Source organism: Crinia signifera, chromosome 4 (genome assembly GCF_055691185.1).
Source record: "Crinia signifera chromosome 4, ASM5569118v1, whole genome shotgun sequence".
Lineage (NCBI taxonomy): Eukaryota > Metazoa > Chordata > Amphibia > Anura > Myobatrachidae > Crinia > Crinia signifera.
This window is the reverse complement of record NC_139220.1, coordinates 250,529,563-250,557,294: the sequence shown is the minus strand read 5'-3', so window position 1 is coordinate 250,557,294 and position 27,732 is coordinate 250,529,563. Positions and strand designations below refer to the sequence as shown.

Here is a 27,732-nt window from a genome sequence, read left to right as displayed (position 1 = left end):
AATTTACTCTGAACTCAAAACGTGATCTTGTTGGCTATCTGGCTGTCTCATGTTTTGGAGCCAAAACATGTGATAGCCGATAGCTAATAAGATCCTGTTTTGAGATCCGGATAAATCCGAACCTGCACATCTCTAATTATAATTTATTTATATGGTGCCACAAGGGTCCCATAGCACCTAACAACAAAGTAAACAAGCAAAACAGGAACACAACAGTACAAGGCTATGTACTAAGTGTATATTGCACTATGCGCTGTTCCTGCTAGTTACTTCCCCAGCGCAATAGAAGGTTCACTTTGTAACAGACTCCTCCTGGGAATCCGACACTGCGCATAAATAGGTTCCCAAGTGTTCTGTCTAACTATCTGTTGTTAAGAATATGATGACAGCTTTGGGAAACGTTTTTTTCTTATCTGTAGATAAGGGTGTCATGCAAGGTTTGTCAAATCATAATTCAGACCTGTGTGCGAGTTTTAAAAGTTCAGAAGACCAAGGCTAGCATCATTTCTAGTAATGTATTAAAGATATTACACAGTATATGCATCAGACTTATGGAAATGGAACAAGTAGCATTCAAAATAACACAAGTGAAACGCTCGTATGTACGCTTACAGCCGTTTGCATGTTCTTAAGTTGCATAACAATTATAAAGTGAATGTGAATAATTTTTAGGAATTGAAATGCAATTGGGATCACAACTGAACAGAATTATGTTAAGGAAATAGGATTTAGCAGAAATCGTAAAAAAAACAAAGGTATAGATAGAGCAAGTATTCCATGCTTGAAATACTTCAATTATTTACTGTAGAGCTATTTGTGTGAAAACCACAAGATGATGACCCTTGTAATAGCCAGAAATAATGCTTAGCTGGTGTTTTGATTTTCCTTTTTCCTTTGCAAGAGATTCTGGGACAGGATACAGGGTTATGTGATATTCCTGACAAGAGAGCTGTTACCCAGCTAGAAGCTCGGTCTCCTGTTACCCAGATAGACGAGTGTTTTACAAGACAGATATTTTTTCAGCTACAGTGACATAAAATATATTTAGCTTGTGATCTACTTAGAATCCGTATGCCATTATTCAGATAGGTATTGTGTGTATTTTTTTTTTTTTTTAAACCAGGGTGAATGAAACATTTTGACTGCAGCTAAGAACCTCTTGGACCATCTAGTCTGCCCTGAACACATGAACAAACTTACATACTAGGTTTAATAATAATTATTATTATTATTTTTTAATTGGGAGCCAATTAACTAATCAGTATTTTTTGGATTGTGGGAGGACACAAGGATAATTTAAAACTTCATACAGTTAGGGCCAGGATGGGAATCGAACCTATAACCTCAGTTCTGTGAGGCAGTAATGCTAACCTAATGATGGGTGTGGTACAGGGGTCCGACAATCGGGATCCCGGCAGTCATTAGCCCGACGTCGGGATCCCGACTGGCCGGACCCAGCAGCATGGTAAGTGCAACTAAGCCCATTGCGGGCTCGCTGCGGGCATGGTGGCTCGCTACGCGAGCCACCTATTCTATTCTCCCTCTATGGGGGTCGAGGGAAAATAGCCAGTGGCCGTCGGGAACCTGGCTGTCGGTGTTTTGACAGTCAGGATCCCGATGTCGAGAAAATGCCTGTCGGGACCCCGTCTGGCACTCCATACTGATACAGATTGAGTATCCCTTATTCGATACAGATTGCGTATCCACGAGCATTTTGGATAAGGGATTTTTGGGGGGATTTTGGAATATATATTTTTTCCATACTTCCTGGTGGTGCCCAAATCTGCCATGGTGGCCTACAGGATCCTCTTAAGTGGCATCTCCATTCCCAGGGGTGCATTGCGTGAGTGCGCGCCGGTGACTCGAGCAATGCACCCCTTGGACCGGAGATGCCACTGAAGAGGATCCCGGTGGGCATTAGGGTAAGAGGTAAGTATTAAAAAAAAAAGTGGTGGGGGAACCCTGAAATATTCTGAAAAAAGAATATTTCGGTTTTCGGAATACACGGATAAGGGAGACCCGACCTGTACTTATCATACAAGTATAAAATACAAATTGTAACAACAATTCACAATATAATGCTCTGTAGCCAGAGAGCAACAGGTTGTCCATCCTTCGTGGTATTACCATAAAATATGCTTGCTACTTATGCATAAAATACCGTCATCCTTGGCAACTTACCATAGTGGTGCATTTGTATTATGGGAAGAAAAAAAAACAAGTAACAAATAATTCAAGTTAAGTCCTCTTCCAGATGTTTGGTTCTGCAAGGAAAAAAAAACTCTGCAGCAAAGTAATCCTTCATTCTAGAACTCAGTGGTTCATTTACCATGTGCATGAGTTTAGCGCTGGGCCATATGTCTCAAAAGATCCCTGTTGTGAAGGCATTGAATGAAAGAAACCCTGTATCTTTAAGACTGCAGTGTCTTTCTCTCTCCGCCCAACCCCCTTCTCAGTGTAACTGAAACCTGATCTAATCCTCTTTGCACATGGGGTAATTTATTGGCCTATTGGGTTTTTCTTGATGGCAAATTGCATTGTCTTTATTCTCCAGCCCAGGCTTTAGTGAGGCTGCCACATTCCACAGTCTCTATTCTCAGCTGATCTTTCACACCCCTCTGAGTACAGGCAAATACTTTTATTAGGCTGCTTTGTTATGCAAACAAGAGCATAATAATCAGACCATTATTCCGCAAGATTGCTTGATTAGCAGTTCAAAAGAGGTCACTGGAAGGGGTTCAGGGATCCCCCCCCCCTTTTTTTTTATTTATTTATTTTTTAGTTTTTATTACCTTTCACACCTCTTTGTTTGTCAAACTTGTTAGGTGTTTTTTTTTTTTTTATATTGATGCCTTATTGAAGTGAACTTTTTAAGTAGTTACCTTCTATGCCCTTAATGATTCAGGTTATAGGTTGAAATAAAACAAAACATTGCAGGTATTTACAGCAGCCAGTTGCCCAGTAACACTTGTGTAAAAAGTGATTATTTGTATATTTGAATGCAAATTTCTTTAATTAAGATGGTGATTGTGGATCAACTAACTATTATTTGGGAACTGCCTTTGAGAGAAACTATCCCACATTGTTTCTGCGCACAGAATATTTCAATGACCCAGCTAAGCTGGAATGGCTTGCACAGAACTGGGAAATGTGCATTTTTAAAAGCCGGTTTTGTTCTGAAAGCTAGCGCAGTAGCATAATAAATGTTGCCACAGTGATTCACAGTCTCTTAATTATGTTTAATGCTGACACGGTCTGTGCTTTCATTGCCAAACTCTGCAGATAAAAATAATGGGTCCTTTTGGGTTATTACAACCCCTGTAACATCAAACCAGGAGCTTCCGCGCTGCAGCCAATAAATATATAAATGGTTTGAAAATAAAAAAAATAAGGTTTCTACGGATATGGTTTAGCGCAGGCATGTACAATCTGCGGCCCCCCAGCTGTTGTGAAACTACATATCCCAGCATGCCTTGCCATAGTTTTAGCATTCCCTAATAGCAAAACTGTGGCGAGGCATGATGGGACTTGTAGTTTCACAACAGCTGGAGGGCCACAGATTGGATATGCCCCGTTTAGTGGATAAATGTGATCTAAATTGACTGTTATGGTTGACCACGCTTAGTCGAAACAGTCTAATTAGACGCCTACAGATAGATCGACATTCACATGGTCAACATGAGTTTTTCACGTTCTTTTGCCGGCTATGTCGATATGGGTCAACGTGGACACTGTATGGCTAACCATGCTTTCAGCACACTATTATGATATAGCGCTATGTCCACTTGGATAGTAAAGTGTGAACCAAGTCGACCTGCACCAAAAAAAACATGAAAAAGTCATGTCGACCACATTACCGTTGACCTAACGCTTGCGTCTAACTTTCGATCTAGACGTAGTTGACTATATTTAGGTGTCTGCCTAGATGGGTTTGATTAAGCGTGGTCGATCTAGTCTCCGTTGAGCAGATACGGGATTCTACAACTGTAAGTGCTGAGTGGCGGAAGCCTATTGTGTCCTGAACCACTTTTCATGAGCAAACATCCTATCAAATCGCTAGAAACGAGTGACGTTTATGGAGGCATGAGGCACTGAGTACTTAAACCTCTGCAATGTTGCTAGGAAATCTGTATGCTGAATTTTTGTTCTGCTCACAAAATGACTACATGCATGTAATAGGAACCCTTTAAAATCAATAACTTGAAAGAATATAAACCAATACTTTTGTCAAAATAGCTCTTTTTCCCAAATGTGTGTATTTACCTAACATATGGTCTTTAAATATTGATATTTCCGCAACACAGTGTATAGAAGGGTTCCACAACCGACATCTGATCGGTGAGGCCAATTAGCTGACGAGAAATGTGAATTCTGGATGCATTAGGTGTCGCTGCCCTCTTGCCCTTGTTACTGGGTGAAGGGAATCGGAGAAACCTGAATACGTCTCTTTTTAGTGTTCGTTTCAATCAGCTAATTTTTCAATCTATTGGTCTCTCTGTTGAAAGATGTGGCAGCCAAAAGCCAAGATATGTTGGCACTTTGTCGTTGTATTTTTTTTCCCCCTTCTGTGTCAAAACCAAGTAAATAAAGTTCTAAGAGTATGGATGCCAACAATACCAGTGTCTCCTGCCAGGCATGAGTCACACAGAAAGGTTTTGTGATCTATCCAGGTTTCAGACAACTGTGCCATTGAGTGAGTGTCTCACATACTGCCCTTTGCTTCTCCTATATTGTGGCTAGCAGCTAGGTTTATGAGCACACCTTTGTCTTTTTTTTTTTCTAAGGTATTACTTGACCTAATTTTAGTGAATACTGTTTATTTCCAAGCTGACCTTTTTTGTGTGTGTGTCTGAGATGCAGAAACAAGATATAGTGCATTTTCTTGATTCAACGCAGATAAAGGCCAGAGCTCTTTACAGCCAGGTGTAGAAGACTTATGCTCAGAAGGAACTATGTCGCACAGTACGAGTACATAATCCTTTAGTGAATGAAGAGGATAATCTTGCAATATTTTATTATCCAGTGCATTTACGGATTTAGATATTACATATAAGGAGTTCTATGGCCTCAACTGTCAATACATCTTGGAAGACACTAGTGTACTTTTTTGCTATTTTATTTTTTTCCAGATCTCCCTGAGTACATTTTTTTTTTCACCCAATCTGCAGTCTGCTTCACAGACATAGACAACTTGTGTAAAGGTGCCCACACACTAGAAAGATTTGCGATCTTAAGATGTGCGCATAAATTAGCCTTCAAATCTTTGGTCCGCCCTGGACCAAAGATTTCAGGCAAGCGCACATCTTTAACAAAGATTTTTCTTAAGATCCCGTGTGCGTTCCTATGGATCTTTTGTTAAATCTTCTGATCTTTTGTGCAGCACGTAAGATCAGAAGATTCAGCTAAAGATCCACGGCAGCGCGCATCGGACCGATATCGACCGATTTTCGACCGATTATCTGTAAATATTGTACGATATATCGGCTGATTTATCGAAAATCGGACAATCGGCCAAAAAATTGTTCTAGTGTGTGGGCACCTTTAATTGAAGCGCTCTCTAATCGGTTAAGATTTCCCTGGCCATATGGGAATGGAATTCTGGGTAATATTAACATGGCAGCACTTCAAATAAGTAGTAATCCACACTTGTATACTTTTGGGACTTCCCTCCTCTGGAATCTCATGGGACAATAAGGACACAATTTTCTGTTAAACTCCTGGCCGCCAACTTCATTAGAGAAGTGGGTGGGATCCAGTGAACCGGATTATTCTCCTGGGAGTTTGGGAGAACTCCACAAAATTTGTAAGTGTCTTGAACATTGCTGGGATAGGTCTCTTGAGGTTTTAACAGAAGACAAATGCTTTTTCTAATATTGAGCGTACACCTGCAAAAGTCTGTTTGTCCTAGTTAGTGTTCCTCAGTGAAGGATAGAATTTTCTGATCTACATGGCAACCTCTGCTCTAGCATCTTTTCCTTTTTGTTTTTTTCAACATTTTAAACAGATATTTGGATTTCGGTGGCAACCATCATCGCAATATAGTCTACGCAATACATTTTTTTTAAAATAATTTTACAAGGGGTATTAAAGGGTTAAGCAGTGATTTTTAGATCAGACATTATTTTTCCAGCTGGAGGTTTAACCCTTTGAGTGCCAACGTTGCTCAAAATATGTGCTAAAAATGCCAGCAACCCTCAAAGCAACTGTTCTTGCAAATACAGCCAAGAAAATGTAATTGATATCTAGATAAATATTGCACCCCCCAAAAAATGAACAGTCGCTGTGAGCGATGCTGGCATTTTTAGCGGATATTTTGACAATCTCCCACAGCAACGTTGGCACTGAACGGGTTCAGTCTTGATTCCTAGCTATATTTTGAGCTAGGAAGTTGTAATTGCCTGTACTGTGAGATACTAGTAAAATATAATCCGGTATCGCAGTTTGTCGGATTTGTATGTAACTGGAGGCTGGCTGTGAGGTCATGGTGGGCGTTGTAGTTCAGCAACATTTCATAGTAGGATATGGGCCCCAACAAGTCGCATTCACCAGAGAAATGAGTTAACTCTCTCACAGAATATCATGTAACTTATTTATTTAAATTTTTGTTAACTTTGTTTTTTTGGCATGGATATTGCAATTCATTCAAAAGCTGCAAGACACTCACATGTCACTACTGCATTCAGACGTAAGCTTTTGATGCCTGCAGCCAATATGTGCTCTTGAATATTGTGGATGTTTGGGAAGGGAGGTGGGAGGAAATGAGACTCTAACAGCCTCACCTGGGAACACAGCTGTCCTCCATCGCCCCGGGGTTGTATTTCATAGTTCAGCCCTAACACAAGTTAATACACTGTACATTAAGCAACGTTGGCTTTTTTTTTTTTTTCTTTGCAGTCTGATCACTTTTTTTTTTTTTTTTTTTTTTCATCTTGATATATAATTTAAGAGACTACAGCTCAACCATTAGCAAGAAATCAGCAATTCGCTTGGGGTACACTGCTGCAAATTAGGCAATGGAACCAGATTTCAAGTTGTTTGCTATAGGATGTTTTTGCATTATTAAGATTTATTTATATAGCACAAGCATATACCACTGAGTTTTACAAGTCAATAGAACAATGGTCTCGCAGCAGTTGTTACTGCAATATTTGTACTCTGCATTCCAAAAATTAGAGCCCACTATGATTCACTTTTCTATCCCCCCAAACCTTGGTTGCTTTGTGGCACACTACCCCTACTCCCCAGTAGAAGGTAAAGCACAGTGAACATGCAGTTAATGCATTAGTTTAGAGCAGGCATGTCCAACGTTGGCTCTCCAGATGTTGTGAAACTACACATCCCAGCATGCTTTGCAATAGTTTTAGCATTCTCTAATAGTAAAACTGTGGCAAAGCATGCTGGGATGTGTAGTTTCACAACATCTGGAGGGCCAACGTTGGACATGCCTGGTTTAGAGGGTATTATAATTTGGATAAAGTGACAAACTCTCACCAAACTACACCTAACTACAACTCACTAATACTGCTGCGGGTATCTAGTGAGTTTACCTGGACTCACAGAACAACAAAAAATTCAGATACTCTCTGCTGCCGAGACTGAATTCTTACATAGGTCTGATGATTAAGAATGATTCCGGACACAGTGAGTTTTATAATATTCGGTACTTGTTTCCTAGCACGGCGCCCACGATTTTGATTGTATTGATCGGGTCGGAAAAATTGCGTCCATCGCATGCCAACCAACAGCCTCTATATAAAATCAACTCCACGCTGACGTGGATAGTGGGGGTATGAAAAGGTCGGAGGACGCGTACCGACGGCTCGCTGCGCTCGCCATGCTTCGGGTTGTCGTCAATAGTGGGGTGGCGTTAACAATGGGGGGCATTAACCATACTTTCTAACCATGTACAATGAGAAATGGGCCATATTGGCCCATTTCCCATTGTTCCCTATGTAAAATCGGGTTGTAATTATAATGGGCTGAGATCAACCCGATTTTAACTTTAAAAATCATTTAACCTTATTCTCTATGGGAAAATCGCGTCGGTCGCATCGCGGCTCATTATCATTGGCTGCGATGGACCCGATCAGCGCGATTTTCTCTTTTACTGGCAAATACACTGGTGATTGACAGAAAATCGGGTCCATCACGTCGATCGCATGCCTTATGTACCTTAAACTTAAAGCATGCGATCAACCCGACGGGCGCCGTGCTAGGAAACAAGTACCTAATATTCTAATCACCTAAATACATATACACAATAAACAAATATAAAATATTTTAATACAAAACAGCACTTAAATAAAGGGATGTCTCCAGATCTCTATTGGTCATGAAAAGGCAATATATTGTTTAGTATTAGCAGCAGTTCAGTTTATGGCAATGGTGTCTGCACAATGCAGGGTTAAATAAGCCGGTATGAAAGAGATAGCCAGTCCTTTTAGCATGTAAGCAAACACGCATAAAATTTTGATTTGGCAAAGAGTGTTTCCCCAAATAGGGAAGAAATGGTTGTAAGCTTTACTCTTGCATGTACTCACAGTGAGCGTGCCAGTTCTTAGATTGCTCACCTAGATGTAGGCGGTACCCAGCCGCTGTTTGTATAGATTTCGCCACCCAGCGGCTGTTTGAAGTTGTGACAGAAAACCGGTAATTCTATACACCGGGTAGAACCGCACAGCCGCACTCTACAGGCAAATGTACCGTCCGTGCTGCTTTCTACCTTGGATGGATAATTGTCAGACACATTCGGCGTGACTTGTAGAAGCCGAATAGGTTTAGTCTGGAGACTCCACAGGAAATAGAATAACGTTAACGCGTTTCGTAAACACTGTTCACTGGACAGATCTGTCAAATTCCTACCCAGTAATTTTGCTGAATAAAACGGGTATTTTTTTTTCTGTGTGAAAGGGTCAACACGTGTCGAAAATCCCGGGTCATTGACCATGGTAAATTCATAGGTCAGACCCGGGTTGAACCTTTCACACAGGAAAAGGAGCCGCGTTGAACGAAAAATTACCAGGTATAACTGCTTAACCTGTAATTGGTTTTCTGTGTGAAAGGGGTATTGGTGAGGGAATATATCTATTCACAGTGCTCCATGAAACCTTTCCTGTGTAACACTATATGTATCATTTTGTTTCATTACAGTTTTTCTTGAATTTGTAGTGATCTTTTAAATGTCTCCCAGGCTAGCTATGCAATCAGTAATATATTACAGTAATTCAGAGAGCCACATCTCCCTCCCCCCCCCCTACCCCTCCTCCTCCTTTTCACAAGTATGTATCTCATAAACATCTGTATCTTATAAACATCAAATAAACTGTGGTTGCTGTGTGGGTGTGGGGGCTGGTGTCAGGATTAGTAAAGCACTTCCAGCTTGTTCTGTGTTTTACTGCCTGGTACGTGATTCTAGCTGATAGCTGCACATTTAACATGCTCCACTTGTACTTTGTTTTAGTCTAATAACTCTTTCCTATATTACAGCCACCACACGTCACTGTAGTTTTAATTTTATTACACTTCTATATTATATATTATTATATTGCTAATAAAAATGTCATAGTTTTTACCATACCGCTTGGCATTTTGCTTGTAAATAATGTAGCAAACTTTTAAACTGGATGTATTAAACTATGCATATTGCGTACACGCAAGGGGGAGCTCTGCCATTTTGCACTATGTGCATTCGCATAACCTCGGTAACATCACTGAGGCATTCTGACCTTCGTTGGTGATAAGAGTGGATTTATAGATTGTATTGTTGCAAATATAAATTGCTAATTAATGATACAGTGATGCATCTTTGGAGTTGTTGGGCTGGCAGGCTGTGTTCTCATGAACATTCGTTTGGTGCCCCCATTTTGTGTAGGTGGACAATTCGTAATCCTTCGGAGTTCAAGTTTAGAAATTGCGCGTTGACAATGGCCAGATTCAATTAGCTGCGATGCTCCATTACAATCTTTCACTCTAAAGCCCCGTACACACGGGGGGAGATATATTGCTCAGCAATAAATTGCTAGCAATATATTGCCCAGTGTCTCCTTTTCATCAGCGACCAGAGATGGTCGCTGATGAAAAGGAACCTCTGCTGGCGGTGCCGCAGAGGTAATTAGCTGGTCGCAGGAGCAAGCTCCTGCGACCAGCGATTGGAAAGGGGCTGAAAACGGGAGCGCGCACCCGGCGATTTATCGCCGGGGCACACTCCCAATCACTCTCACTCCCAATCACTGGCAATATGGTCGCCAGCGACCATATTTCCAGCGATTTCAGCCACCGTGTGTACACGGCATAAGTAGATGCTGGTTTTATGTGCAGGAAATTTGCTTGCCTTTATAAGCAAACACTTCCTGTTGTTGTAATCCCAGCCACATATCCATTTGGAATCTCACCGCTTATTGAGTCAACCCAGTGTGCCTTTTCTATAGTTAGTTACCATTGTTGTGTGATGTAGATATGCAACTTGCTGATTCTTTTTCTTTTTTCTCTCCATGCAGTCAGCACATCGTGTAGAATTTTGAAGTGTAATTCTGAATTCTGGTCGACCACATCCAGTTCCCATCATCACACAGGGTTAGAGGACTCGGTGGAGTTTTGCACGGCACTGCGGACCTATGCTCATTGCACACGCCGCACTGCCCGCTTTTGTCGAGGAGACTTGGCTTACCATTCGGCTGTCCATGGCATCGATGACCTTATGAGTCAGCACAACTGCTCCAAAGATGGGCCCACCTCCCAGCCTCGTGTACGGACCCCGCCTCCATGGGACAGCCAGGAAAGGTCTGACAGCCCTGAGATGTGTCATTACGAAAAGAATTTCCATCGGAACACAGCTACCCCAAACTACACCCATTGCGGTCTATTTGGGGATCCACACCTTAGGACGTTTATGGACACTTTCCAGACCTGCAAAATTCAAGGGGCATGGCCTCTCATAGACAATAATTACTTGAATGTGCAAGTCACCAACTCTCCGGTACATTTGGGGTCCACTGCAACTGCTACAAGCAAGGTAAACCCAAAGTTTTTGTTTTGAAGTTTGATCTAATGGCTACGCCAGAAACACAGGAAATTTCTTTACCTCAAAGTTCTGTCTCTTGGGCAAAAGCAATATAGATGAACAAGTACTAGCTAATCAGCTTCTACCTTACATTTTGCAGGCTGTCTTTGAAAAATGGCAGTTGCAAGCTGGCTGTTTGGTACTTTATCTAACAATTTTATCTTTCTCCAAGCTTTGATAAATACCCCCCTAAATAGATAATGATGATAATATTATAGTTTGATCTTTTTAGATCTGATGAATAAGATTGCTCTCATAAGGTGGGATGTCCTAAGCAATCACGGTACATCCCTCCCACACATCACATTGATACTAATTGCATATGTACGAACATATGCTATTAGTATTGCAAAAGACAGCTCTTGCGAAGAGAGCTGTCCTTTGTGAATATGCCTAGTGAATGGGTGCCTGCGGGTCCATCTCACCTCCTACACCCAGGTGCATCCTGCTGCAGACGGCTTCTAGGCAGCTCCTCCTCCCTGCACCAGGATGGGCAAGTACTGCTACTAGGAAGGAGGAGGTCAGTAGGTGTGGGCAGCACAGTAGGAGGCTGCCCCGGGAGCGGCGTGGTGGCGGGGATGTGAAAAGAAGCCCATAGGCTTCTATAGGGTAACGCCAGAAAAAGTTAGTGTTAACCTCTGTGTCAAAAACGCGGTGGTCCTGCTTTGATGCATATGAAAATGCTGTAAAAACCCAGTGTTTTTATTCCATTTTTGGTTTGATATATCCCAGTCATAGTGCTTTCCACCTGTTCCTTACAGATAAAGTGGTTTTAAATATTCTCTGTACAGCGTTTATAGTTCTGTTTTTTTGGTTGCTGACAAAATGTGTTTATTTTACTCCTATGGGGAGATTTATCAAATTTTGGAGAGATTTTATTTATTAGTTTCTTATATAATGCAGCATATTCCATTGTGCTTTACAAATAAAAACAGTGATTAAACAAATTGGGTAGTATCAAACTGATATAGAGGTAGGAGGGCCCTGCTCGCAAGCTTACAATATATAGATAAAGTGTTAGAAAAATGCCAGAAGCCAAATAAATTGCACAAGCAACTTATCCAGTTTATATCCAAGATTTGATAAGCTCCCCCCCCCCTAGTTATGCATTGCTAGGGCTTCCAACATTTCACATTCTAAAACCACGAAGGGCACATGGATGGCAGAGCAGTGAGGTGGGAAATAAAGGGATACAATTACTTGAGAGCATTTCCTCAGGTTAACAGTATGATTATGTTACTGCTGTCAGTCATTTTGTTAGACATTTTGCTATTTTCCAGCTGCCATTTTAACATTCGGACCACTGATTTCCAGCCTCAAGCTGAAGAATCAATTAGTGTTTTCTGACAGACATTCACCTGAAAGCTAAACCTGTATTTTACCAATAAACTGTACTAGAACTTTCCTTCAAGTATCTTCATACTCTAGGGCAGATGCTCTGGAGAGAGGTAAAAAGTGGACGAAGATAAAGTACCAGCCAGTCTGCTCCGAACTGTCCTTTTTCAAATACAACCTGTAACATGGCAGTTAGGTGCTGATTGGCAGGGACTTTGGGCCTTATTTTGGTTCATTCTTTCTGACAAAATCCTTCTTAGATGGACAAAACCATGTGCACTGCAGGGGGGGCAGATGTAACATGTGCAGAGAGAATTAGATTTGGGTGAGTAATTTTGTTTCTGTGTAGGGAAAATACTGACTGCTTTATTTTTACACTGCAATATAGATCTCACTTTGAAGTAAAACCCCACCCAAATCTAATTCTCTCTGCACATGTTACATCTGCCTCACCTGCAGTGCACATGGTTTTGCCCATCTAAGAAGGATTTTGTCAGAAAGAATGAACCAAAATAAGGCCCTTTATCTCTCTTTTCTGTATCGCTCTCCAAGGCTTAACACATCTACCTCTGGGTTCAATACAGACACATTGAATCTCCTATACATATTTCTGTAAGAAATAAATTATGAAGACTTTATTATTATTATTTTTACCCCCTAATTCATAATGACATATAAATTTAGTCGTGGGCAGGCCTATAAGAAAATGTAATTTTTTTTTTTTTCTTTCATGTGACGTGCGTTAAGAATATGTGCTATTAGCCAGTGTGATATTATCCAGCAAAATGAGTCCTGTTCTGTCCATTGACATTCCAGTGGAATGCTCACAAAACATTCCAACAGATTTCTTGGTATAGGATGTTCACTTTTATGGAAACTGCAATATAGAAGTTTCTGTAGTAGTTGTATAAAAACAGTTTTTTAGTGCCCATTCCCACCAATAACATGTATCCATTGGTTCCCAAACTGTTTGCCATGGCACCCTGGGGTGCCTCATGTTTATAGTCCAGGACCAACGCATTCTTTATGGTCAAAGTAATATGCAAACACAGTGTTTGTGGCTTGCAATCATAATTTATGTGGACAAACAGAACAAATCATGTCCCTTACCACATAATTTAACATAAAAATAAACATATATTAACACAATTACTTAATTTAATATTTAAATATAAAAACTTTTGGTCTAGGACTTCTGTGATTTAAAATATAAAAAATTTTTTGGAACCACTGCAATCAGCACCAGAGCAATTTGATGTGATCTGCACTCCAATATTAAATTCTAGTATTACATGGCGTTTTTAATGTGATCCATATTCAGGGACTGATGTATCAAGCTTCAAAAAGTGATAGAGTGGAGAGTGATACACAACCAGCCAATCAGCTACTACCAGTCATTTTTTTTTTCAAACCCATCCTGTGACATGGCAGTTAGGAGCTGATTGGCTGGCTGTTTATCACTCCGTTGTATCACTTTTTGAAGCTTGATGCATCTGGCCCTCAGATTTACGGAAGCCTGATGTTTATGCAAATCTCCAATGTTTTTGAAATGCACAGAAGCCACACTGCACATGTACAGATCTGACCCTGCAATCTTGCTCACATGATTGTTATGCTGCTGGCTTTCGGTGGGGGAAGTAGGCAAAGATTCAGAAGACTGGACCTTTATTTTTTGTGCATGCTGAAGCCAATGACGTGGTTTATCTGTGCATCCTGAATAACCTTATGGCTAGCCTATCACTCGTGTGATCTAATGCTGTGTCTTTGGATTCGGCAGTGGATCTTTTTTAACACCAGATACCTCTGGCAGGTTTTACATATGTATTTGCTACAACTATAATGTCCAATTTTGTCATCCATGTTGTCCCTTGCTTTGGATGAAACATATGGCCTTTTTTCACCTGTCCCCTTGTAGCCTGTACTGAATTTCTCATTAATTTGTATGCATAGCTGTACACGTTTCTGCAACCAGAACGCCTCTATCCGTATCCATGGCTCAATATCCTTAATCATTATTTGCAGTGCAAAAGAGAAAAAGGCTCTCTACCCACAATTCCATCTACATGTTCGCCTTTGGACATGAGAATTCTTCATTAGAGCCCAATGTCTACATTGCCTGTACTTTGTACAATCTGCTCAAGTTCATGTGCAGTGAAGTTTCTTTTTTTTTTGTCTTTTTTTTTATTGGCAGTGCAGAATGAGCAAGATACTGCAAACCTACATTTAGCGCAGGTTTGGCACCTATATGAGTAGGGTCCCCTGTAACACCTCAAAACAAAGGAGCGGTAAGCATCATGAACTGATGTTGCCATTAGTGTTAAGGAACTATAAAGAATATTAGCTGATTTCTAATTGTAATGAGCAAATTGCTACCAAACACAATGCTTTTATTATGACGGAAGAGAAATCCTAATTAAATTGTTCACAAAAAGAAAGTTAATTATTAATCTCCTTTTTTAATTCTCTCAGGCGCAGATACTTAGAAACTTGTCTGACTTACTCAGGATCTTGTGGAACTAGTTAGACCTTTCCGAGAGTACATATTTGTCCTTATGGGTGGAAGCGTGTGGTTGCATGTATGAAGCTGCGGAGTATAATAAATCAGCACACTATATGTATCTGTGCTTAGCCAGCTTTGCTGAGCCTTTTTCATTTCAGCATTTCAAACCATTCTGGGAAACTCTACAACCCATGACTTGCTCTTGTCCTTTTCATTTGCACAGCACCGTGGGGGAGATTTTATCAAACTTTTCTTTCAAACTCTCCTGCACAGCTGGAGAATTGAGAACAAGAACAGCCGTATTGATTGAATGACACCCTATTGAATGCAAGCAGATGCATATATATATATATATATTTTTTTTTTATTGCCACTGGGTTTTCTTCCCCCTGCGTGAAGCTTTGACGCTTGGCGCCATGATTTTAAACCATGTTATTGTGTTTTACCTTTATTAAAGTAAAGGTGTTCAGTAAACCAGCAAACATTTGTCTTGAGGTTTCAAAAACTAGTAGCTCTGCATAGGTGCATTACTGTAAGGCATAGTTACCTACCCTCCTGCAGTCTGCAGGAGGCTACATGCATTTTAAATAGGTTTCCCATGGCCCCTTATATACAACCACTTGTAAATCACAATACATGAACAAGCCCTGACACATATCCGTGTCTTTTCTACAACAGGTACAGTAGACCTTACGAACTTCTCACCTACATTTGGATGTAAGTCGTTTTATGACGCACCTCTCCGATGTAGTAGTCCACATCCGTGCTTCTTGGTGTCTTTCACAATCTTTGTGACATGGTTTTTCAAAAGTAGGCAAGGGCACTGTAAGGCAGAGCGACGCCCTAGAGGCATGTGGGAAACTAATGTTTGCTATTTTTGCGGCACTCCTGCAATTGATGTCAATAGATGCACAGTGTCCTTTCCTGGTCTGTTCTTTAACGGGGTGCATAAATGTTGCATTATTTTGCCACGGTGTTAATATTTTAGCCCATCCCAAATATCATTTTGGGCTTCTGGGATGATATCTGCAAAACATGACTTGCAGTTTGAGTCGGGAGATGAATTGAAGAACCATTTCTATTGTTTAAAAAGTTACAAAAAGTCTATACTACACATATGGAAAAAAGTTTTTTTTTTTGTAGGAGAGTTGGCTAAGGCAACTTAAGTTCTGCAACAGCTGGAGAGTCTTATATCACCTTCCTCTGTTGCGTTTTAGAATTCACTGTTTGTCTGGCTAGTTTAACTCCATAGAGACCAGATATGTTTCATGGTTATGAATCCAGTTCCCTAGCTTTCTGATTATGTCTGGATTTACCAGATGAACAATTTTTTTTCTTCTTCTTTTGTTCTGTCTTTAGCCAGCGCTAGATGACTTCTAAACTACAGATACCCGTATGCCATATCTGTTAAGAAAACAAAATGTAATAACTGGATAACCACTGTTTAGAAATGGCAGAGCGGTGCCTCCTGTTCCTGACTTGATAAAATCACCCAGGCTAAGAGTGTGCAATGTACTCTGTATTTGCACCAAATAGCAATCGAAATGAACGGTGTGATATAGGATGCCTTGCTGCATTTAGCAGCACCACCGGAAGATAATGTACGCGACTCGCGGGAGCAACCATACACACTTAGTATGCTTAATTTGCCCGGAAGCAACAAATTGAGCTTATCGTTTGTTTCTACCCACTCTTAATCCTTCGTTCTGGAAAAAAATGACACCTATCTGGACTGAACTAGTTCATATTTAAAATAAACCACCACAAGAGATGTTTATTTATATCTTTTAGTTAGATGAAAGGTATGTGCCTAATCTTCACTTGGTTACGGAGAAGGGAATAGAAGCTACTGTCCCTTTTTAGGTTTAGATGAACTGCTAGGTTTTTATTTACACCCCTTTCTGAGTTATGTCATATCTAAAAGCAAAAATGCATGACTTCATATTGATTGTGTTCTACTCTTTCTCCAGATAACAATAATCTTCAAGAACTTCCAGGAGTGTGTTGATCAGAAGGTTTACCAGGCTGAGATGGATGAGCTGCCTGCAGCCTTTACAGATGGTTCAAAGAATGGCGGGGACAAGAGTGGTGCCAACAGCTTGAAAATCATTGAGAAAGTGGCTGGACAACACATAGAGATTCAAGCCAAATACATTGGTACCACCATAGTGGTCCGGCAAGTGGGTCGCTATCTGACCTTTGCAGTGCGGATGCCTGAGGAGGTGGTGAATGCAGTAGAGGACAAAGAAAACCAAGGACTTTACTTGTGCCTCCAGGGTTGTCCTCAGAATCAGCAAATTGACTTTCGAACCTTCCACTCCCAAACCCCAGAAACTGGTCTTCGGCGGCATGGGGCTGTTTCCAGTGGTGCATCATTCACCCCTCAAATGGCAGGAGCCAAATGTAAGGAGAAGCTGCCAGTTGAGGACCTTTATTTTCATTCCTGTGTGTTCGACCTGCTTACTACAGGAGATGTGAATTTCACTCTAGCTGCTTATTATGCTTTTGAGGATGTGAAGTTGTTACACTCCAACAAGGACAAAATTCATCTGTATGAAAGGACCACGAGGCCTGGAAATGCAGCTCCTCAATTAAGCCAGGAGATGGCCAAGCTCCTTGTGGCTATTGTCTTGTGTGTGTCAGTGTTGCTGTAATGTTATGTTTACTGTGTAAATTGTTTGAGATTAGTAAGCAATCCCAGAGTTTCGGGCTCAGTTATCCAACATCCATTTGTTTCTGTGAAAGCACAAAGCCTAACATCTGTATAATCACATTCACATGTACTTGGTGTATTTAACAGCATTCTAAATGTACACTTGGATATCTTTCGAACACCTGGAAGAGGGCAACGCTGGCTTCCCTTCTGAGGGTTTGTTCTAGTGATACCCTATTTGCCCCATCCAAAGTGTAAATACAATGTTAGATCTTTTTTTAGAATAGTATCTTTAATCAAGCTAAAGGTTCTTGCATTGGAGTAAGGAAATGTGTATAATCATTCAGGTTATGACCTCAAGCTGAGCTGAACTGAGACCTTTTAGCAGTACTTGTGCATGTCTATTGCGCAACATAATTGTGGATGATACACAGGTGTTGTCTGCTGGAAGAGCTTATGTGCACCATACCTCATCTATAGTCGATACTTTGGCGATACATAGAAGAAGAGCATCCCCTGTGGTACTGCAAGTATCATGTCAGCTGTGAAATTTTATCATCTTGTGAATGTGGCTTTTGTGATTTCATGGCGAGTTGTAACTGCATGAACAATTTTTAGTGGTGCTCACTCCCAATCTGATACCTTTTATCAACAATGAGAACTCAATGCTGTGTTGATGTGGACTGTAGCATTTAGCTGTCCATATACACTGTACACATCACATGCATTTATGGAGCAAACAATTCTCATTGCAAGAAGTGAAAATAATCGTTTCTCCCTATAGGTGTTGTAGAGTCCTGATATGTTTAATACTGGCCTCAGAGTAACAAAACTTCTTTTTTTGTTAAGTCACCCAAAAATGTGTATATGTTACACAATCTAAAAAAATCAAAAAGGGAAATAATTGTGTTCCTTAAACAGCAGGCCTGGGTCAACCTTGCATTTGACTATATATATCACCCTAATGGGAGCACTTTTATGGACCTGATGGTCAAGATACACACTGTTATCCCGTGGCTACAGGTGTATCTAGATAAGGAATAGCAGGAACTAAGCAACAGACCTGGAATGAAGAGCGCTTATATTACAACGATGCTGTATCTGTAAGGCAGCCTCTGTCTAGTGACAATTTAAGCATCATACTAGAACTCATTATGTTATAGTAATAAATTCCAGATTGGTGTGTAGAATAGCCTGGTCTTTAGACTGGTCTTCATAGTAAAGGCCATTTACTGGTATGACACCGATGACTGGAGGAGGTGTATAGTGTAAATATATACTTATAGGAGTCTGATGTAAAGCAAAAAAAATGCAATTTGTGTTGGATGTAATTTATGTTGTCTATAATATATGGAACTTTTGTGGTTCTTTTTATAAAATGTATCACTGTACATAGGAAGAGATGATGTTATGTGTTCCAGTGTATAAAAAAAAAAATAGATGTGGTAACTACTTTTCACCCTACGAAGCTTAATCCCAACTTTCACTAATGTGCTGCACAAGTTTAAAGCACCCCTGGGTAACTGATTTTAGGTTCAATGGATGCAAATTTATTTTTAACTGGCATGGTTACAGAACCTGGAAAAGGGCCAGAGGATCTCCATTCTAAAGAAACCTACTGATACCAATGAAGGCCTAACTCATGTTTGTAGGCATGTGGCTACGTAGCTGTAACTTGTAAGGCTACAGACTTGCTAATCATAGCAAATAAAGCTGCCTCCCAGATAACAAAATAGACGCCCACTGGTGCCATTGCAGAACAGAATTGGATGCCCATCTACTGTGCCCTACACATTTACACACACTAGGGTTAAATTATTGAGGAGAACCAGTTAACTGAACATTGTTTTTGGAGTGTGTTAGGGAAACCTGCACAAGCACGGGGAGAACTTACAAACTCCAGATTCTATATTCCCAGTTAGGGCATGGTGGCAAATGGCCCTAACTGGGCCTGCTTTGAGAGAGTAATGCTTAAGGTGCGTACACACTTGCATAAAATCGCTGGCAATATGGTTACTGAGTGACCATATTGCCAGCGATTGGAGTGTGCACAGGCGATAAATCGCCGGGGGCGCGCTCCTGTTTTCAGTCCCCTAATGGCAAGCTTCTCCGACCATTGACTTCCCCTGGCTCTTCTCCTGCAGTGTGCCATTTTCATCAGCGACCATCTCTGGTCGTGGATGAAAACTGAAAACTGAGCAATATATCGCCAGCGATCATATTGCTCCGTGTGTACACAGCTTAACCATTAAATCATCCGTACTGTCCTCAGCAAATCCATACATACGTAACAAGGAGCATTCTCCTGTGAGTGTATGGTCCCACATACTGGCCACGGCAGTAGTGAACCGGGCACCATTTTTTTCTATGTACATGATTACAGCTGAAGGCTGAAACACGCCCTGAAAATTGCCATGACCTGCTTGTCCCAGTTACTTCCCCCAAAGGCTCCCTTCCTGTCAATCTCTGCATTAAAAAAATCTTACTGCAAATAGGCATTGGTTCAGAGCGCTCTAGTAGAGTAAAGGGGCTCCAATGTTATTTACCCCATAGTTTGCTGGTGTTTTAAGCATTAATGAGCACAGTGCCCGATTAACCAATAGGCTGATTAGGCTGCAGGATAGGGCACCAGGACTTGGGAGGGATTCGGCATGAAAAGCCGGCGGTCGGGATCCCGGCATTCAAAATCCCGACGCCGAAATCCCGACAAGGGGGGGACGTGGATCGCGCCCCCCCCCCTTGCGGGCTCGCCACGCAGCGGGCCCGGTGCCTCGCTACGCTCTGCACGCTAATTTATTCTCCCTCCAGGGGTGTCGTGGACACCCACGGAGAGAGAAAGTGTTGGGATTCCGGCGTCGGGATTTTGAACGCCGGGATTTAAACTGCATCCCCTTGGGAGGGGTGCTCCTTGCAGGTAACAGCCGAGGAATAAAATAAAGGCCTAATTTATTCCATGCATGTTGGCTTAGCTATCACCTATCCCCATTTACTGTGGGGGGGCAAAGTTCTTAAGGTGACTGCCAGATGGCTGTGCAAATGTAACTTACTGCTGGAACCATTATTATATGTACCATATATACTCAAGTATAAGCCTACTTTTTCAGAACATTTTTTTATGCTAAAAAAGCCTCCCTCGGCTTATACTCGAGTGAGGGTCCCACTTGAGTCAATACGTTTTCCCAGTTTTTTGTTGTTAAATTAGGTGCCTCGGCTTATATTCAGGTAGACTTATACTCCAGTATATATGGTACATTTTGCTTCAGCACCAGATGGGCAGCCTAAAGCAAACACACACACTACAAGCATTAGATCATAAATGCCAGTTGTATAACCTTCGTTATATGGGCTGTATGACTGGTGAGTCCCTGAGCACCCATACACATGTGTTTAGCAGCATTACAAGGGGAGCTACATTTGTATTCGCCTAGGACACCTTTTTAATGAGGCCCTGAATGAGCACAGGACAATTCAGTTGCTCCTAAACTACATTTACCATGACGCTTTGCCATGTAATTGACACCAAAATTTGGCTTCATGCATCCTGCTCATTGAATTGGTGAATGTAAGTAGGTGTTGCCACAAGTGCAGTCACATTTCATGCCAAGTGCTAGTAGTTTGTGCAGCTGTAATCCTCTAGCCGACAGCAAGCATGTTGCTGTATGTGTGTCTGTGTGTAGTTTGTTAAATATTGCATACTGTATGGAGTGAAGTTAAAGCGCAGCCTGTTTAGCAGTGTCATTTATGGAGAGAAGATTGGTGCAAGTTTAAATCAATATTTAGAAATATAAAAAAAGTGAAGCACTTTATTTTGGTTGTGTTTTTAACGAGTTCCCTTGTTAAATGATACCAAGATAGACCCAAGTGATGAAGAAGTACCGCAAAAGGGAAAACCATAACTCTGTGTTCTTAAATATGCTCATAAACATTGACTCATGTAGATAATGTAAATTATTTATTGAAAAAAATGCAAGTAAAGGTTTTTAACATTGTCTGACTGGTTCTCTCTTTCTTGAACATCAAAATTTACCTATTTCATAGTAATTTTCCACTGTTTATGGATCTGTCACAAGATAACATCAAGTTAGTATTCATTACAAATTGTCTGGATTTGTCACATTGAAGCAAAATACCTTATTAATGCTGGCCATCAACCATATAGTTGGTTAAATGGCACTACTGTACATATATGACACTACTAGGTGCATTACATAAATGGTATTATGGGGGGCGGTATGGATATGGCACTATGGGTGGGCATTCTATATTGCACTATGGGGGCACTGAGTAAATGGCACTCCTAGGGCCTTTATGACGCTATGGGTGCATTATGTATATGGCACTAAGGGTGGCATTATGTATATGGCACTACAGGGGGCATTATTTGCAAGCTTCAACAAAATGCCATGGATTGTGTGTGTGTGTGTGTGTGGGGGGGGGGGGGGGGGGGGACGACAAGATTTATATTTACAAAATATGATATTCTTACACTTTACAATGAAACTAGATTTTCACATTATATATCATTTTGCATATGTACTAACATGCGATTAATAACGCAAAGGGTAGATAGCCCTGTGAAGGTGCGTACACACATACAGATTTTTCCGTCTGGTCTATCTGGTGGGATCAAAAACCTGGAAATGTATGGGAGCATATGACCATCAAAAATTTCCACCAAAATGCAGGAAAAGAGAAAAAAATATATGCTTTGATAAATTTGAATCTGAATGATTTAAACAATTTGTCTGACTGATCACTGTCTTCAAGCGTTTGGGAACAATTTTTTGATTGTCATTTGCTCTCCTACATTTCCAGGTTTTCGTTCCCACCAGATAGATCAGACAGAAAAATATGTACGTGTGTGCGCACCTTAAGAGCTGTACTCTGCAATCTCCTCCAGTGCCTGACCCCAATAGAGGGGGGATGACACCATGAATTACTACACCAGGGGACCCCCACTCCAGTGATACTCCTGATACTCGCCTACCAACTAACAGGATAGTAACTCCCCCTTCACTAATTGGGAAATGATTTGGGAGGTTATTGCTCAACTGCCGCAGTGCGCAGATTTCATAGTCGCACCCTTGTGCACAGAAACATGCTTACAAAAATGAATGCATGATGTGGGTGTTTCTCTTGGCGCGACTTCACAAGAGGGCAAAAAATGGGTGGAAACCTGGGTGTATACAAGGGGAGTTGACCACAAGTGCTGGGTGGTGGCTCCGCAACCTTGCGTGTACACTTGCAGTGTTCGGGTTGAAAAACATTTGCAAGAAAAAAGTGACTTGCAGGGCTGCAGTTTAGCGGACCAACATTCGCAACACCGATCCGCACAATAGCTAAAATACATGCAACTGCACACAATACTCACCCATGCACCATACCAGTTTATATAATTAAACAATTAACTAACCACATCTACTCAATGCAGGCCCACAGAAATCACAGTATTGCACTTCAAACATTTTTACCTTTCATGCTTTACATCTAATATATATGTGTGCGTATGTGTAACGCCTTCATGTCATTAGCTTTGCTGTATGCATACGGACACTTTCATATGGAAACATGACTACTAAATCACTATAATGACTGACAAACATTGTGCAAAACATCTTAAACCTATATACTCTGAGTCGCAACGCACATCGGTTTCATTTTGCTTAAACCACACTTGCATCAGTCTTTTTAATGGCTCTTTATGTTAAAATTAGTCAATTAGTTCCAATAAACACAATGAAATGAGTCAGATCATGTCATTAACAAATGGGTTGACTGCATGAATATTGTTGCGAATGAAATCACCCACAAAGGCTGTTCGCACACACACACATGGGGGTTATTCTGGTTCACTTGCAAGGGCAAATTCACTCTCCGATGGACAAAATCATGTGCACTGCAGGTGGGGATGATGTAACATGTGCAGAGAGAGTTAGATTTGGGTGAGTTTTTTTGTTTCTGCGCCAGTAAATACTGGCTGCTTTATTTTTACACTATACGTGAAATCGCATCGCATTGCATGCCATTATTGAATGGCATGCGATGCGATGAGATACAATTTTACCTTGCCACGCTTCGGGATGATGTGGATACTGAGGGGGGGGGGGGCCTACATAAATGACATTATATGTAATTTAATTGTATAGCACATTGTATATCCAATCGGAACTGATATCTGATCGCATCACATGCTATACAATAATGGCATGCGATGCGATCCGATGCAATTTTTTATCGGACCCAATTTTTGTAATGTATTCACTGACAGAGAGCAGTGAATACATTTACATAGGAAAATCGCATCGCATGCCATACAATAATGGTATACGATACGATGCGATGCAAATTCACCACCCTGAATAGCCCACTACGCAAATGCCGTAGTGGGCGCCGTGATAATACACCAGATAGTACCCCAAAAAATATTGTGTGCTACCACTTCATGCTGTGGCGATGGGACATTTCTCCTCTTCCCCAGCATTCCAGGACCCTCAGACAATGCCGGTCTCAGGTAATGAGTACCTTCTCACCCCTTCTTGACATCCCTGGTCAGAGGGGCATGATTGAGGCATTGCAGGGGGCATGGTTATATCTCTCCTGCTCTCCATCACACCTACAGAGGTTTAGGTAATCTTTAGCCGTTCCCCCCCTTTTCCATGACCATGGTTGGACTGACCAAGACAAACTGCAGGCCTTGGAGAGACTAGGGGCATGGGGAAATTCAGGCAGGTGTGGCTATACCCCTTCCCCCAAAAAAAGGTACTTGTGTACTATCACGTTGCCCGTTTTACTACATACGTGAAATATCAGTTTAAAGTACAAACCCCACCCAAATCTAACTCTCTTTGCACATGTTACATCCTCCCCACCTGCAGTGCACATGGTTTTGTCCATCTGAGAGAATTTGCCTTTGCGAGTGAACCAGAATAACCAGTGCATGATCTTGTGGAGACACCAATTTGTGTAGGAACACCCAAGTGTGTGGATACTGAGTCCACTCCTCTTCAGGTACCATTGCGAATGCTCCTGTTCGCATGTGTTATGGGTGTAAATTCGCATTTCTGCGTGCGACTACTGTTCGCACGAGTACGAATCAACCAGGATAAGGTCCGTAGAGTGAAGTTTCCCATTCTAACCAATCCACTTTAGTCAAGCATTTATACATAAATGCAATAGGATATAACAAAACTTCTTCATTAGTACAGTTTTGTAAGTGTTTATAAATCTCCCCTTTACCAATCACAGGAGTGGGCATGTCACTTTCTCCCATAAGGTCACCGCATTTATATCCTGCTGTGACCACTCTGATTGGTTAAAGTTTGACCTGTCCCCACCCACTACAAAGTAGCGCACACTGCAGCAGGAGATGAGAGCTGAATATAATATACTACTCAGACCCCAGTCAAACACACTTTTATTTCAATTTGTTATGTACAGTAGGTGAATGTGTTATGGATTGGTCAGATCCATTTCAGACTCTTGGGAGGCTGCTTGCTGCATATTTCATTAAGATTACTAGCAGGAAGCCTGCTGTGTATAGGAAAACAATCTTCACTCCGGATCACAACACACTCTGGGGGGCTAGCATTAAATTTAAACTGGTGAATGTCTAAAATGATTTACATTTTTGTTATATTTGTAGAAAAACCTTGCTAGGGTTGTGTTAGCAGCAAAATTATCTATGAAATCAAAGAACTCTTATGTACATTATTTCTATTGCAGTGCAATAAATCTGAGGCTTTCTGCTCTGAATACTGCAATATGTAAAACTGATGTTCTCAGTTGGATATACCTGTAGTTACTGTTCTAACTAATAGCCAGTTCCTCCAGCAATACTAATATGCCCTGTAGGGGTGCAGTAATAAGGTCAACAATGGTAATGTTGATACCACACTAGAGAGGCGCTGATTGCCCTGTCCTGTGGGTGCAGATGTCATACACAGTGCTGATCCTCAGTGCACCTATGATTCTTTGGTGAGATCTGTGATGTGTGGTTGGGGTAGGCAGAGGAAGCAGAGCCACACCTGTCCTACTCCAGTACACTACAGAACCTGATTACAATATTCAAATCATTTTCAAAGTCAAAATCCACCACCAAATCATATATGTGTGTGTATAGTCTGGGACTGATAACTAGTCAGTGCCTCCCTCGCCAATGACCTCACCACACCTCACTGAGTAGGGGTATTTCTTGATATGTGCTTTGGGAACAGCTGAGCACCAATTCTTAATTTCTAATTTTGATTCCTTTTAAATAGGACTTGTACTAGAATAGAATAGAATAATAATTTATTGTCACTACAACATTAAAAATGTACAGTGAAATTCACAAGGAAGAAAAGAAGAGAAGAAGGAAATACTCATATTCAACATTCGTATATCACAATTCAAACACAAAATAACAGATGGGAAAAAACTGCTTCGCAACATGCTAGTGCGGCAACTCAAGTACCTGTAACGTTTCCCAGAGGGCAACAGGGAGAAAAGAGAATAGCAGGGATGACTAGGGTCTAAAATTATTTTTTTAGCCTTCGCTTTCCCCCTCCTAGGCAAAGGTTGGCCAATGACTTTTTCAGCAGCCCTAACTATCCTATCTAGGGATCTACGATCAGAGCACTGAATTCCCATACCATACCGCAATGGCATAAGTCAACAGACTCTCGATTACGCAGCAGTAAAAGTTCATAAGCATAGGCCTAGATAGGCCAGCTGCCCGTAATCTTCGCAGAAAAAAAAGGCGTTCAGTGGCGTGGCCTAATTATGGGAGGTATATCCACACCTCTTTACACAAATGTGTGAATCCTAGCCCCCTCCCACCCCCAGTATGTGTTACAGGAGAACAAAGCTGCTACTGCTGCTGACAGGTGAAGGGGGTTGGTTGGGCAGACTTGGGCCCCTACATCAGCATTCGGGCCTAGGTAATTTGTATCTCCTCTTGGTGGCAAAGCCTATTTTTATAATCAAATTTGGCCAAACTTAACAGCAGGTATAGGGCACTGGAAGCCTACACTTGTACCTCCCTTATACTATTCATTTTTTTTTTTTTGGGGGGGGGGGGGGGGAATATTTATTGTTTTTCATAGAAAATACAAATTAGGAAGTACATTAAAAGTTGACATTGAGATAACAAAAAATTCCTCTTTAAAGCAAATTTTTTAAGCAAATTACAAATTATATCGAGATACAATCAGAATAATAATATAAATAATAATTAATGTTTCTCGTTAGGGCAAAATATTTAAGTATCATTCCTAAATAACAAAAAACACATAAGGGGGGAAGGGAGTATGAGGGTAGGGGAATGACAAGACAAAATATGAAAGATTTTAGGTCTTTAGGGTCTGAACTTATTATTATATATAAATATTTATAGCAATTGTAATAAAAAGTAAAATAATCTCCCTAGGGGGCTCTTGATAATTGTCTATACAAAAAAGTTTGTAAATGAATGTCTGTGTATCTGCATCCAAACTATCAATGAATCTCTCCCAATTCTTAGCAAATTTCTGTACCCCCTGCTCCACATCTTCGTTCAAAATACAAAATCTTAAGTAACATATTTTTAACTGCAGATAATAAAGGCGCATTTTTTTTTTAATCCAGTGTATGAGGATTTGCTTTTTGGCTATTACTAAAATGATTGGGGGATTTTTAACACAGTTGCACTGCTAAATGATATGTAACTCTGAGTATCGATTTCTGACCAAAAATAACACTGGACACGCTCTGTATAATTAATATTTGTATTTTATAAGAATATGAAAAAAGAGAAAACATATAATTAAACAGTACAATATATAAAGCACCTAAATATTATAAAAACACGTGACTCAATGTCAGACAAGTGGGTCTCCAAGGGTTAATTAAGCTCTCCAATAATGCAGACAATCAAATATGGGTGGTAGTTTGTTCAGAATCTTTTCTGCATATTTCAGATATATTTTGTTTTAGAAATCACAAATCTCCAACCCGCAAATTATATTTATTATGCCAATTAGCATGCATACAGAACATGCACTAGGTGTGAGGCAGTTCATCAAAGAAAACAATATTTAGTTGGATTAGTAGCAATAAAGTTTCTCACCTACAGATGGTTGTAGCAGTGGGGAGCTTTACTTGGTGGTAGCTCTACCCTGATGTGAGGTTTGTAGGGTGTGGACTCCTGGATCGGAGTTTCTCCGTTTT

The 27,732-nt window shown here is 40.8% G+C and overlaps 1 protein-coding gene across 1 annotated transcript in view; it reads left to right on the top strand.

Annotated features, from left to right (window-relative positions):
• The window catches only part of RGMA (repulsive guidance molecule BMP co-receptor a), a 43,111-nt gene extending 21,575 nt beyond the window's left edge, over positions 1–21,536 (top strand). Inside the window, exons 3-4 of the mRNA XM_083184239.1 lie at positions 10,497–11,011; positions 16,865–21,536. Coding sequence (XP_083040365.1) covers positions 10,497–11,011; positions 16,865–17,548 — 1,199 coding nt within the window. The 3' untranslated portion in view covers positions 17,549–21,536. The remainder of the gene's footprint in view (positions 1–10,496; positions 11,012–16,864) is intronic.
• Positions 21,537–27,732: the final 6,196 nt, after the last annotated feature.